The 14,005-nt window shown below is 62.6% G+C and overlaps 1 protein-coding gene across 8 annotated transcripts; it reads right to left on the reverse strand.

The window, feature by feature from the left end:
- Positions 1 to 836: 836 nt before the first annotated feature.
- SLC25A29 (solute carrier family 25 member 29) lies at positions 837 to 13,404 on the reverse strand. Of its 8 annotated transcripts, none has more exons than XM_051830856.2 (4): positions 12,998 to 13,404; positions 7,007 to 7,050; positions 2,491 to 2,574; positions 837 to 2,280 (listed from the first exon to the last, which is right to left on the reverse strand). In XM_051830856.2, the coding sequence occupies exon 4, from the start codon at positions 2,242 to 2,244 to the stop codon at positions 1,558 to 1,560; it is 687 nt and encodes a 228-aa protein (XP_051686816.2). In that variant the 5' UTR covers positions 2,245 to 2,280; positions 2,491 to 2,574; positions 7,007 to 7,050; positions 12,998 to 13,404; the 3' UTR covers positions 837 to 1,557. The 8 variants fall into 8 exon arrangements, with proteins under 8 accessions (XP_051686816.2, XP_069921506.1, XP_008249673.3 ...); XM_070065405.1 differs by having other exon boundaries at positions 2,491 to 4,626; XM_008251451.3 differs by lacking the exon at positions 12,998 to 13,404 and adding an exon at positions 12,484 to 12,797.
- Between the last annotated feature and the right edge of the window lie 601 nt (positions 13,405 to 14,005).

Genomic DNA, 14,005 nt, shown 5'->3' on the forward strand with positions numbered 1-14,005 from the left:
GCCACAATGCTGGCCCCTCCAATTCTTGTTTATTTCAAGGACAAACACACAAAGATCTTCCATTTGCTGGTTCACTCCCTGGATACCTGAAATAGCCAGAGCTGGGCCAGGCCAAAGCCAGGACCTCCATGTGGGTGTCACCTGCTGCCTCCCAGGATACATATTGGCAAGAAGCTGGACTCAAGTGGGGCTTGGGATTCCAACCCAGGCACTCTGATACAGGATGCAGGGGTCCAGGCAGCACATTAACCCCTACACCAAACGCCAGCCTCCACCCTTCCTAGTTTCTTTCAGAGAAGTGAGAGAGGCTAGGGGGACCCCTGGGCCACCAGGCAGCCCCTTTCTCTCCCTCTGGAAACTGCAGACATGCTGGGCGGGGACAGGAATGGGCGCAGGGGAGGAGGAGCGAGGAGCCCTCCAGGAAGCACAGTGACTCCAGTCTCGATCCCTCCCTGCCCCTGCTGGTGGGTGGGAAGGACAGCCGCTCCAGGGCTGACTCCCGGAGACTGAACAGGCCTGGGGGTGGGGTGTGCCGCGGAACCCCCTTTGGCCTCCTCCAGATAGGCCTCACTGACCTACACAGGGCAGCAGTCATTCAGACTGCAGGAGGCGGCTTCCCAGCCCTGCAGGGTCCCCATCAGGATGGAGGCCTCTCAGGGGCACTGCTGGACACCTTGCTTCACACTCAGACCTCCATCAGCCCACCTGCAGGCGAGACAACCAAGGCACTGGATGTATCCAGAACCCAGCCCCAAGCCCGTGGGCCCAAGGGCTCACACGCCACTGCCTCCAGGGTGAGGAGCAAACCCTTTCTCCCATTGACAAGCCTCAGCCTCTTAAAAATCCAGGGTCCTTTATTTCTTCCAAGGTTCCTGTACGGTGGCCAGGCCAGAGCTGGGCACAGAGCTTATGGCACTCCCTGGCCTGGAGGGGTCCCAACCGGCCACACCTGTGCCCACCATCAGCCCCTCGCTGCCTGGGAGACACCATCTGCTGGCCACAGGAGGAACGGACCGTCGGCGTGTCTGGCCTTAGTTCCAGCCCACACCATTCCCTACTGGGCCCTCTGTGGACCTTGGGGAGCACTGGCTGGCTCCTGGGCCAGCGACCCAGACCCCAGCTGACTCATGTCCCCATTTCACAGAAAGGCAGTCTGAGGTCCAGAGGTGCAGGGGCTTGCCTGTGCCACAGCCGAACAACCTAGCAGTGACTTCCTGGTGAGGCCCAGGCCACGGGCAAGCCAGGGGCTGAGACACACAGGTAGAAGAGGCACACCAGGAGGCTCTCCAGGCTGCCCTCTGTCCCCAGCAGAGCCCAGAGGTGTCTGTGGGGCTGGGGAAGAGACGGGGAGTTCCGAATGCCCGGGAAGCCCGCAGCAGGACATCGCAGCTGGTGGAGCCAGCCTGCAGGCCGGTGCGCTTGGCTGGGTCTCCAGCGGACCTCTAGTACCAGTCCCAGGCCAGGGCACCGCACAGGCATATCCCTGACGTCGTGTCCATCCTAGCGACGTCCCCAGCACAGCCCAGCCCGGTGCGATGCGGACCGAGGCTGGGCGCTTCACAGGCTGGAGGGCTGGGCCAGTGCCGGCCCCGCGGGGGTGGCCTCGGGGCCGCGCGCATAGCTGAGCACCACGGTGACAGTGGCGAAGGTGGCGGCGTTGACGGGGAAGGCGCGCAGCAGCGTGGAGGCCAGGCCCCGCGTAAACACACGCCAGCCCTCGGCCTGGTAGCTCTGGCGCGCGCAGTCCAGCATGCCATGGTAGCGCGGGGCGCCCCGCACCCCATCGGCCTGCAGCCGCGACTTGACCACGTCCACGGGGTAGGTGGAGAGCCAGGACGCCATACCCGACACGCCGCCCGCCAGCAGCAGCTTGGGCACCAGCAGGGACTCGCCAGGCTCGCAGCCGAGCGCGCGCGTGAGGACGTCGTACGCGAGGAAGTAGACGCCGAAGCTGGGCGTCTCGCGCAGCAGCGTGGACGCCATGCCTCGGTTGACGCCGCGCAGGCCCTCACGCCGGTAGATCTGCGCCAAGCAGTCCAGGGAGCCCTTGTAGGTGCGGGCTGGGCCCGCGCCCTGCAGCTGCAGCCGCGTCTTGGCCAGCTCCATCGGGCAGCAGATGACGCACTGGATGGCGCCCGCCGCCGCGCCGGCCAGGAACTGGTTCAGCGGTGTGTCTTGGCCCAGCGCCCGCAGCGTGTTGCCCTGCACGCCGAACACAAGCGCGTTGATGAAGGTGAGCCCCATGAGGGGCGAGCCCAGGCCCTTGTACAGGCCCAGCACCTACGGGGCAGAGAGAGGGGCCATCAGCGCTGACCGGGTGGGGGTGGGGGGCGGGGGCAACCCCAATCCGCCCAGGGGCTCCCAAGAACCAAACCACAGGCCACCATGTGAGGCCCTGGCATTCCGGTCCCCAACCATCACCCCGACAGCTGCTTTCCCAGCTCTGTGGCCTGGGGTGGGGGTGGGGCACCTGACCGCCCAGCCACTCACGCTCTCCTGCTTGACGATGGTCTGGAAGCAGTGCAGGGTCCCGCGGTACCGGGGCTTCTCCGTGCTCTGCACCTGCAGCCGCACCTGCAAGGGTGGGGCCCAGTGAGAGGCGGGGGAGCCCAGAGCCAGAACACCCACTCCCCTGCCCTGGGGGAGGCCTGAGGCAGGCTGCATCAGGAAGGGAGCCTGCAGCTTCCTGTGGCTCTTGGAATTTCGGGGTGGGGCAGGGCCAGGAGTCCAGGCCTCTTCAGGGAGGGGTGCTTGTGGGCAAACAGCTGCAGGGACAACCAGCTGTAGACAGGGGTCCCCAAAATCTCAGGTGGTTGAGGCAAAGCCTCCCATTTCTACCTTCACTGCACACTGCACTCCAGGGACACAAACTACCTCCCAGAACCAACTGGCTGTGCAAGGGACACCTGTCATCCTGCCGAGTGGCCGGCGTCCCAAACCAGGGCTGGGGCCAGAGGGGGCTCCTGAGCTAACGTCCCATCACTGTCCACACCAGGTGCCAGGTGTCACAGGCCTCTAGCCTCGGCTCCATGGGACTCGCTGACTTCTGCCCAGTGGCCCCTTACAGGAGGAGGGGTAGTCCTAACTCTCCCACTCCTGGGGGCCCCCACGGCAGGTGCAGCTGCCCGGATCCTCAGGCACGTCAAGGCGCTGTCAACCAGGAGCTTATCTCTGCCCTTGGGACGCAGGGCAGGAGGGACAGGGCCTGAACTGGGAATCTGCCTCGCGGGGTTAAACTCGGTCAAGTCACACCCCCAGGAGCTGCCCTCCCACTATTACAGCCAGGGCCACGGAGTGTGGGCAGCACAGGCAGGGAGCGGGGGTCTCCGTATTCATCTCTTCCGGGCATCGGAATCACCCGCCCAGGTGGGTGCCATTCCAAGGAGGCTGGTGACATTCTGCAGGGTGGCCTCAGCTGCCCGGAGTCTCCATGGACACAAGTGGTCGTGCTGGCCAGGGAGCACCCTGACAGGGAACGGGGGCTTCTTCGGCCTGGGAGTGGGAGCCTCTGCCAAGTCCCTCCACCAGGACAGGTGGACCCTCTGCTGGAAAGTGCACTTACAAGAAAAAAAAAGGGGGGGGGGGCAGCGCTGTGGCGCAGCAGGTTAATGCCCTGGCCTGAAGCGCCGGCATCCCATATGGGCACCAGTTCTAGTCCTGGCTGCCCCTCTTCCGATCCAGCCCTCTGCGATGGCCTGGGAAAGCAATAGAGGATGGCCCAAGTCGTTGGGCCCCTGAAACCCACATGGGAGACCTGGAAGAAGCTCCTGGTTCCTGGCTTCGGATCAGCGCAGCTCCGGCCGTTGCGGCCATCTGGGGAGCAAACCATCAGATGGAAGACCTCTCTCTCTCTCTCTCTCTCTCTGCCTCGCCTCTCTCTCTGTATAACTCTTTCAAATAAATAAATAAATCTTTAAAAAAAAAAAAAAAAAGACTCATTGGGAAAAAGCGCCATCTGCACACCGGGACCTCCACTCAGGGCACCGCGGCACCCGCTGCCCCGCCCCTGCCAGGACCCAGCAGGAGGGGGTGTTGAACATCTGACACCACGCGCTCTGGCTCAGGTGCCGTTTCTGTGACGTGAGGTCTCTCTCCCTCCCTTCAGCGTTCTGGGGGGGTCAGGTCCTCCCGCGGCCCCCGACCCTGGCGCCGAGAGGGCTGTGCTGGCAGAAGTAGGTGGGGCTTCCGCTGGCGCCCGGTGGCGTCCCTTGGGCTCTGCAGGTCAGGTCAACTCAGCCCCTCAGCCGGAGCGGCCAGAGGCCCATGCCCACTCTGTCCGCCCCTCAGGTCCGTGAGGGGCCCTCGCTGCCCAGCAGTCCATGTGTGACACGTGGCCGAGTGGCTCCAGTCCCACGCCGCCTGGATCTGAGGTTCTCAGTGTTCGGGGCGACAAGGTCTTCTCCAGGGACTCGTGCCGAGGCTGGGTCCACCCCAGCAAAACCGTCACTTGCACATGAGCCCAGGAGGCTTGGAGCCCCCACAGGGCGGGGGCCGGGGGGTGGGGCCGAGTTTCTCCAGCAGGACCTGTGGCTGCGGCAGGGCGGGGTCTGGGCGGGCAGGAGCCGAGGACGGAGGTTCACCTGGTCTGTACTTACTAGTGCTCTCCCGGCAGAGGCTTACGCTCATCTACAACAAAGTTACACTTTGGCTATGCATGGAGGCAGCCCCTAGCTCAGAAAGTAAAGGCGGTTAAAGCAGCACAAAATGGCAACATCACTTCCAGGCGCTGAGCCCCGCCGCCAGCCCCCCGCCGCCCTGTCCCCTCCCCTGCCCAGGGGCGGCGAAGCACAGATTACCACAGGCCCGGTGGAGCAAGACAGAGAGCTACCTTCAGCCAGAAACAGGGAAGGCAGCCGAGCCCAGGGACCGTGGTGGGGGGACCCAGACCGGGGATTCCTGCGTGCTCCACGGCCCAGAGGGACCAAGTGCAGATGTGAGAGCCATGGACGGCACTGTACACGGGTGTCCCTAACGTATTGCACAGGACAGCTCCAACTGTGTGAAGGGCGCAAGTGAGCAAGGCGACCCCCGGAGAGGGAAGCTGGGGCAGTGCGGGCTGGGAGTCAGGGAGCAGGGGCTGGGAGTCGGGGAGCGGGGGCTGGGAGTCGGGGAGCGGGGGCTGGGAGTCGGGGAGCGGGGGCTGTCTGGCAGTGGAATCCTGCACAGGGGTCGGAGGAGGGATGCACAAGCCACTGGCTTTGCAGACCAGTTTATGCACCTCGGTCACAAGGCCAAGATTTAAAAAACAAACAAAAACCCTGTACTACTTTTATTATAGAAAGCCAGCCCCCAGCTGTGCACAGACCTAAGGCCCACCCATTCTGAATGGTGGCATTCTGAACTTCCCATGCCTGGCACGCGCTGTGCGGGTGGGTGCAGGAGGCAGGGCACAAAGTGGGACGGCTGAGCTGTCTGGGGCGAGGAGATCGCTGCCTTTTCCACATTTCCCAGTTTCCTCTTCCCGGGAATGTTCGACCGTGACAACAGCCAGTGGCCAGCAGAACACCAGCGCTGCTGGGGACAGGCTCCTGCTGAAGCCCGTGGGGGGCACCGCACAGCAGGACGGGCCGCCCACATGCCATCCTGGTGGCCTTCCCAGAGGTGCCAGGGAGGTGGAGTTCGGGGGCTCGTACCCAGAGGGGTGGGAAGTGCACCTGGCTCATGGGCCTGACCAAGGGGCTTGCGAGCCCGCAGCAGGCTCGGACAGGCCCGGCCTCTGCCAAGCCCAGGTACCTGGCAGGACACAGCCTCAAGACAGAAGTGCAGTGTGGGTGGGCGCTGGCAGGCCATCGTGGGCAGCTTCACAGGGTGGCCTGGCCAGAGCCTCGCGCGTGGCAGGCCCACGTGGGGAACTCATCCCTGCTTCCCAAGAAAGCCTGTTCCCCACGGGGTGCTTCTCAGAGCTGGCATTTAGTCCAACACAGAACATGCTACAAACAAGTCACGAAAATGGAATTAACGGGGAGGCTTATTTTGGTGCAAAAAAAAATCTTTTGAAATCCAGGTACACACGGGCCTTCAAAAAGATCATGAATAATGTGTATTCTGAGAAAACTATGCATGGAATTCAATGTTTCTGCAACAAAATTAAACTGTCTTTTAATCCCATCTCTCACGAACTTTGTAAAGCACCTGGTACTGCTCAGCACAGCACAGCGCGGTGGGTGGGGGGGTGGGGGGGTCCCTGGGGATCTCACCCCACTCCAGCTTTGCAGAACACCTGGGCCCAGAGGTACAGTCACGGGCCAAGGTCAGGTGGCCAACCAGCTGGAGCAGGACCTGCTCAAGGCCCAGGCAGAATGTTTTAAGGTCAGAGCCAGAGCTTAAGGCCAGGCCTCATGCCTGCACTGCAGGAAAGCCCAGCCCGCGGTGAACGAGGCCAGCAAACACCTGGGTTCACTGAGAAACAGTGGGCAGGCAGGATGCCCAGCCCCAGAGGACGTGTCTCGCCTCCAGCTCCGCCCTCACCCCACGGGAAGGTGCCAAGCGCAGGGCCTGGCCGCCCGCCCGGCCGCTCGCAGGCAAAGCGGCAAGGAAAGCCCTGGCCGAGTGAGGAGCATAAGACCCAGCCAGGACCTGGGAAGCCGTGGCTGGAGGACAGCTTTCCTGCTTTCTGTCCTGCGGCGGCGGAGGGAGCGCAGGCCCACAGCACCGGCTGGAGCCAGGGCCGCCACCAGGTGCAGCGCGGCGCTCGTCACGGCTCTGGGACGTTCACGTCAGTGGCAAAGCCCGACACGCTTGTAGCTTTCCTCTCTCGACCGCTCTTTCAAGGAAGCGTTTGGGGCAGTTGTGGGGGAGAGTGCCCAAGAGTGCACGTGGCCATGAACCCAGTGCTGGGAGGGGGGAGGACAAAGGCTCAGGGCAGGTTCCGGCCCCCAAGCACCCTGGAGAGCCCCCCTTCCACCTTCCTTCAGAAACTGAGGACGCGGGAAAGGGGCCTGCGGCCGCCCCCACCCTGCAGGCTGTGCCCAGGTGGCAGAGGCTGAAGCAGGGAGCAGAGACTCACCTTGACCGTGTCAAACGGGTGTCCCACAAGCACGCCTGCCACACCTGCAGGAGGAAAGGGGCCCCCGTGAGCCGGAGGCCACGCAGCCACATGGCATCGGAGGCCACAGAGCCACGTGGCAGCGGAGGACACTGACCAGGCTGCCCTTGGGCCCTGGGCACACCCCATGCCCTCCTGCAGCCTTCACCTCCAGTAAGGTGTGGGGGTGGGGGGAGAGCGGGAGTCCCCAGGTCAAGCCGGCATCTGTCCAACTCAAAGCTGGGCCCCTCTGTCTCCGCTGCTGCTCAGAGACCCCGCCCCCTGGGGGCCTGCACACACCCCTTCTGCCACGTCCCCCTGCTCCACACACCTCCTGGCGTCGGCCTCGGGGTCAGACCCTGAGACTGGACCCTTCCCTCTGCCCCTCGTCACGCACCCCCGTCTCTGAACCTCACTCCCCTCCCTGCAAAGGTCTCCATCTGCTCTCTGCCCCTCTGTTGAAGTTCACTGTCAAGGCTGGTGGTATCTACGGGTAATTTAAACAGCTAACTTTTTTTTTTTTTTAAGATTTATTTGAAAGGCAGAGTTGCAGAGAGAGAGGTTTTCAATCTACTGGTTCACTCCCCAGATGGCTGCAACAGCCAAGCCGGAGCCAGGAGCCAGAAGTTTCATCCGGGTCTCCCGTGTGGGTGCAGGGGCCCAAACACTCGGGCCATCCTCCACTGCCTTCCCAGGCCATTGGCAGGGAGCCGGATAGGAAGTGGAGCAGCCGGGACCGGAACGGGCGCCCATACGGGATGCCGGCATCCCAGGCAGCAGCTTTCCCCGCTGCGCCACAGTGCCGATCCCTGACATTTCTAGAGTCCCCTGACCCCCGTGCCAGGAGAGGCCACCTTGCAGGTCCCTATCCAGCCCAGAAGGGGCAGCCAAGAAGGAGGGACTGTCACAGGGCGGGGGCCGGCCTGTCCATCAGGAGGGGAGGTTTTATTTTGCGCAGCTTTATAATTTCCTACACAAGACAGTTAACAGTACATACCGGGAGTGCAGTGGAGGATGGCCCAAGTGCTTGGGCCCTGCACCCCATGGGAGACCAGGAAAAGCACCTGGCTCCTGGCTCCTGCCATCGGATCAGCGCGGTGCGCCGGCTGCAGTGCGCAGGCCGCGGCGGCCATTGGAGGGTGAACCAACGGCAAAGGAAGACCTTTCTCTCTGTCTCTCTCTCTCTCACTGTCCACTCTGCCTTGCCTGTCAAAAAAAAAAAAAAAAAGTACATACCTGCGGGGTACTGTTCTCAGTGTTGCACACACACTAAGTCTCCCACTTGTATATCTGTTGGGGGTCTACAAACCCATTTCACAGACGAGGGAAGCAAAGCAGAGAAGGCGTATGCTCACACGCGTGGCTGATGAGTGATGGCCTCAGAGTCCGCTCCCGCACCACTCAGCTGATACCCAAGGGTTGACGGTGGCTACTGCTAACTGCCTTCCCATAATGCTTTGCACCTTAAGACCTACTCTGAGAACCAGGCGTGAGGATGCTGGCTGAGGTGGCCCTTGTCCCACATCCGGGACATCTGCCCTGGCCCCTGACTGCAGCCTGCTGCTACTGCAGTTCCTGCCGCCCGCATGGGAGACCCGGGTGAGTTCCAGGCTCCTGGCTTCGTCCCCACCCAGCTTGGCACCGCAGGGATCCTGCTCTCTGTCGAATCATGAGTAAGTGGGCCACGGGGTTAAACCTGCGACACCAGCACTTAGAGCACTGACAAGGCCCGGCCGCTCTTCTTCCCGGCCAGTTCCCTGCTCATAAGCCAGGAAAAGCAGCAAAAATAAATTCTGAAGACACCGATTCTGACATTGACTTTGCCATTTGTCCTTTCTCTCTGGTCACAGGCGCGTGCTCCAGTTTTGTCCATCTCGTGCTTTGTTTGGAGACTGTCCTATTATGTTTTAGATGTTTCCTGAAAACAACCACAGCTGGCTTTTCTGCCCGGACTGAAGCAGTGTCAGATTTCACAGAAACAACCAAGATCTGACATGTAGCCACCCCACCCCTCAAGATTGATGACTTCATGTGACAGGCAGAGAGAGCGAGGCAGAGACAGGGCTCTTCCATCCATCCACAGCTTCACCCCTCAAACGGCTTCAACAGCCAGGTCTGGGCCAGGCTGAAGCCAGGTGCCAGGAACTCCACGTGGGTGGCAAGGACCCACTGCCGTCCTAGGCACATTAGCAGGGCGCTGGCTAGGAAGCAGTGCAGCCAGGTCTCCAATCGGCACTCCAGTACGGGATGCCAGTGTTGCCCACGGCAACTCGACCCAGGGCACCTCGATGCTGGCCTCCATTTCCCCATCCTATTTTTCCATTTTGGACAGGCAGAGTGGACAGTGAGAGAGAGACAGAGAGAAAGGTCTTCCTTTTCCTTTGGTTCACCCCCTAGTGGCCGCTGCAGCTGGCGTGCTGTGGCCGGTGCACTGTGCTGATCTGAAGCCAGGAGCCAGGTGCTTCTCCTGGTCTCCCATGGGGTGCAGGGCCCAAGCATGAGATCCATCCTCCACTGCACTCCCTGGCCACAGCAAAGAGCTGGACTGGAAGAGGAGTAACCGGGACAGAATCCGGCGCCCACCCCGACCGGGACTAGAACCTGGTATGCTGGAGCCGTAGGCAGAGGATTAGCCTATTAAGCCACGGCCCTATTTTTCCTTTTTAGAGAGCTCGTTTTCTCCCCTTTTCATTCCATATGAATGATTTACATCTCTCCTTTCCTTCCCAAATTTTAGCTCTTCCGGGCAAATTACTGTTTATCCCACCTGCTTTCCATTGGCAAGTTCAGCCGAGGGTCCTTGCTGTTGCTGACACGTCAATCCTTGTAACACCTGCCACTGACATTCACCCATGAACCCTCGGAGACCTGGAGGTCATGGCTTCCCCCTCTCCTCCCCTCTGGGGTCTCTAGGCTTTCTGGTGTCACTCAGAGGCCAGGCAGGAGGAAGCACCCTGGGACTACTCACCGCAGCCAGGCAGGAAGTGCAGGGGCTGGGAGCGGGATGGGAGGGGGCACCCCAGCAGCCCCTTCAGTCTGCAGAATCCCGCCCTCTGCGGCCAGGGAAGACGTCCCTGTCCCTTACTCATCCCGCTCATCGTCCCGCTTCCTCCCGTCTCTCTGGAGTGCCCAACAGTCACAGGTCGCTGAAATGACAGCCGTTGACCCGTCTTCCCCTGCCTGTCTTCCACCTGGGGTTTTGGCCGTCTGGGTTTCTTCCCGTTGAGATCACCATCGTCTTCGCAACTTGAAAACCTTAGTGGTAGCTTTGGGATCTGCAAGGAGGGAAGGCCTACACTTCCGGGAATGGAGAGGTCTACTTCCGGGGAAGAAAGTCCTTGTCAAGGTCCCTGCGGGTGCCTAAAGGTCAACCAATGAGGATCAGACCGCCTCAACCTTTAACCCCCACGCCCTGAATCTATAAAAGGAGCCCTCCCAACCTCTGACGCGCGACTTCCCTGGCCCCGGCTCTGTTGCTCTGTTGGGGCCGTGGAACCTCGCCCGGGAGCGGAACCCCAATAAAAGCCTGTGAATTAATTGATTCGTCTGCCTGGGAAGATTTGTTGCGCGCTGGACACCTTACACTTAGCTCTAGGACCTCTCTTCTCAGGCTACATCCGGATTCCTTGGGTCTTTAGTAACCGCCTGCCTTCTCCCCCCAGCTTGGCTTCCTGTGGGGTGCGTGGCCGTGCAGTGGGATTTAGTCCAAGACCCTCCACACCTCTGCGTCTTGTTTCCTCCTGGTCGCATCAGACCGGGAGCGGGTCCTCAGCGGACTTCCATTCTCATCCTCATCCACCTGAAAGTCGCAGCGGCTGGGACAGGACCTGGCCAGGATCCAGACGGTGGCCTGCGCACAGGCCAGGACGTCCTGGTGCGGACGGGGTGTCGCAGGTGGGTCCTGCATGAGCAAGGAGTCGGTGGACACCAGCACCTGGGGTCTCTGGGGGCTGATCCCCCTGCAAGCTCGGGCCTGGGCCCGCCTTGGCTGTGGTGAGCACGCAGCCGTGCGCAGGGCCGTGGGGACCTCCACCATGTGGGCTCCTTTCCTTTGGATCTAAGGGCCTGGAAGCAGGATCCACGGAGACACACGCTGCACGGCGTGGAAAACCCATGTCCAGTTTTTAAAGGAATCTTTCAATTGGAATCAATCTCAGTGCCCACCAATGGGTACATGGATGAAGGTGTTCATTATTCAGCCAAACAACAGAATTATATCCTACCATTTGCAGGAAAATGGCTAGAACTGGAGGACATTATGCTAAGTCAGATACCAAAAGTCAAGGGCCAGTGCTGTGGCCTAACGGGTAAAGCCATGGCCTGCAATGCCCACATCCCATATGAGCACCAGTTCAAATCCCGGCAGCTCTACTTCCAAGCCAGTTCTCTACTAATGGCCTGGGAAAAGCAGCGGAAGATGGCCCAAGTGCTTGGACACCTGCCACCCACGTGGGGGACCCGGATGAAGCTCCTGGCTTCCGCCTGGCCCAGCCCTGACCATGGCAGCCATATGGGGGGGTGAACCAGCAGATGGAAGATCTCTCTGTCTCTTCCTTCCTGGAACTCTGACTTTCAAATAGATAAATAAAACTTAAAAAAAAAAAAAAAGTTGCCCTGAACTCAGTGACCAGCAGTGGTGGGGAAGGGGTGGGGGGCGGGGACAGAGGGAGGCTGGATAAAGGGCACCTGCAGCACAGTGGGGGACCCCGGCCCACAAAAGCCTACCAGGGGGCAGGCAGGCTGCAGACATGCAGGAATGTAAGCACCCTGACTGCGGCTCACCCATCTGCACTACCCCAGCAGGAGGTACCGTCAGCACCGCCTAAGGGCCTCTTCGGCGTGCATCCCGTGCAGGAACGCCAGGAAGAGCCACGTGGGACTCCACAGACACACAGAAGCAAAAAGGAGAGTCCACCCGCCCCGGCAGCTGGGAAGGGGCCCCGCGGGCACTCCGCGCCCCGAGAGACTCCGGCCCAGCGAGAGGCTGCAGATTTTCAAACCCTGCCACCCGCAGGACACGCTTCAGGCCGCGGCGAGCCGCGCCCGGGGGCTGGGAACCCTGGAGAGCCAGACCCCCGCCACAGGAGTCGCCTGGGCCCCCGTCCCGAGTAGCTAAGCCGGGCTCCCAGCGAAAACCTGTCGGGCAGGCCAACCAAAGGCCGAGCCGGGGAGCGCCCGGCCTCACCCCGCCGCCCCCCAGACACCCCAGGGCCAAGGCGTGACTGGTGGGTAGCCGTGGCCCCAGCCCCGCCCAGACGGCTGCAGGCGAAGAGAAGGATGTGGAGGGGGGATCGAGGAGGGCTGCCCCTCCTGGCTCGGCCCGGCCACAGAGCCGGCCCCAGGGACTCTGGAGGCACCTGCCGCGCGCACAGAGCGCCTGGACCCCCGCCCCGACGTCGACCCGCAGACTGCGGACCCCGCCCGCGGGTGCGCGGCCCCCACCCCGGCCGCCTCCTTACCCCCGGCGCATCCAGCCAGGAAATCGAGCGCCATGGCCGGACCCCCGGCCCTCCTGCTCCTACAGCCCCTCGCCGTGCCGGTCGCCGTCGGGACCCCAGCCAGTCGTGTCGGGCGCGGCCTGGCCGCCGCCTCCCGGTGCGCAGGCACGGGCAAACGCGGCGCGGGGCGCGGCGGCGGGTGTGCGTACCGGGCCCGTGCGTACCCAGCCGGCTGGCTCTCCCCGCGCCCGCCGCCTGCGGCCCCACACCTCGGGCTGCGCGCCCGCCCTGGGCCCGGCCGGCCGGCTCCGGGTGCGCAGAGCGAAGCCAATGGGCGGGCGAGGCGCGGACAACGCCCCGGCCCTGCGCGCCGCCGCCGCGCCCTATTGGCTGCGCGCGCCCGGCGGGCGGGGATGTGGCGGCGGCCGCGGAGGCGCCGCAGACAAAGAGTGTGCTTGGTGCGCCCGCCCGCGCCGCCTGCGCGGCCAAGCCCGGGAGCCGGGACCCGAGTTCGGATCCCGACGGGGCCGCTGACCTTGGCGTTCTCAGCCACGGACGAGCGTCGCTGGAACCTTCTGGAGCCCGCAGGTCGGAGCAGCGCCGGCGAGGAAGCCCTCGGGCAGTGTTTGTGGTGCCTGGGCAGAAGCGCGGGGCCCTGCGGGCGCCCGGGCGATTACGGCGGCGCCCTGGGTGCAGAGGAAGGAATTCTATGTCGGCTGGAGCCCCGCGCCTTTCCGCGTGGAGCGAGTGGGGTTCCCGGGCGGAGCGGCCCAACGGCCACGAGCAGGGTGCGGGGCGGCCGGCGGGGGCGCAGTGAGCGGCGGCGCGGGAGCGTGGCGGGACCCGAGGCCGCGCGGCCTCCGCAGGCGACCCCGCGGGCCGTGGCGAGGGCGAGGCTGGGGCTTCAGCATTCCCAGGCGCGCGGGCGGGGCCGGGGCCGCCGCCCTCCCAGGGTGTTCGCCGAGCCCCTGCTTCTGAACGGGGGCGGGGTCGCTGCGGGGCAGGGAAGGCTGCGGAGCCTGGCCCCGGTGCTTGGACCTCTGCCCCAAGGTGGGAGACCCGGAGGGAGCTCCTGGCTCCGCTGGCCCAGCCCTGGCCATTGCAGCCATTTGGGGAGATGGAAGAGCTCCAGGTCTCCCCCACCATGCTCTGCCTTTCAAGTAAATCTTAAAGTTCTTGGAGAAATGCATATTATGGAAAATCTAGACTATTTTAAAAACTTTTTAAACCAAAATAAACTTACCTTTCATTGTACCGATTTCATTTCCACGAACTTTTTTTTGTTTTGTTTTAATTTATTTGAAAGTCAGAGTTACGCAGAGAGAGAGAGGTCTTCCACCCGCTGGTTCACTCCCCAGTTGGCCGAAACCGCCGGAGCTGCACTGATCTGAAGCCAGGAGCTTCTTCCGGGTCTCCCATGTGGGTGCAGAGGCCCAAGGACTTGGGCCATCTTCTGCTGCTTCCCCAGGCCATAGTAGAGAGCTGGATTGGAAGTGGAGCAGCCGGGACTCAAACCGGCATCTAGAAGGGATGCCGGCACTGC

Source organism: Oryctolagus cuniculus, chromosome 20, assembly GCF_964237555.1.
Source record: "Oryctolagus cuniculus chromosome 20, mOryCun1.1, whole genome shotgun sequence".
Classification (NCBI taxonomy): Eukaryota; Metazoa; Chordata; class Mammalia; order Lagomorpha; family Leporidae; genus Oryctolagus; species Oryctolagus cuniculus.

Excerpts from the sequence above, each read along its gene's own strand:
- SLC25A29 (XM_070065405.1), bottom strand. The coding sequence starts at position 2,664 with ATGCAGCCTGCCTCAGGCCTCCCCCAGGGCAGGGGAGTGGGTGTTCTG. Across the intron at positions 2,281-2,490 it reads CCATCGTCAAGCAGGAGAGC|GTGCTGGGCCTGTACAAGGG; the intron begins GTGAGTGGCTGG and ends TCTGCCCCGTAG.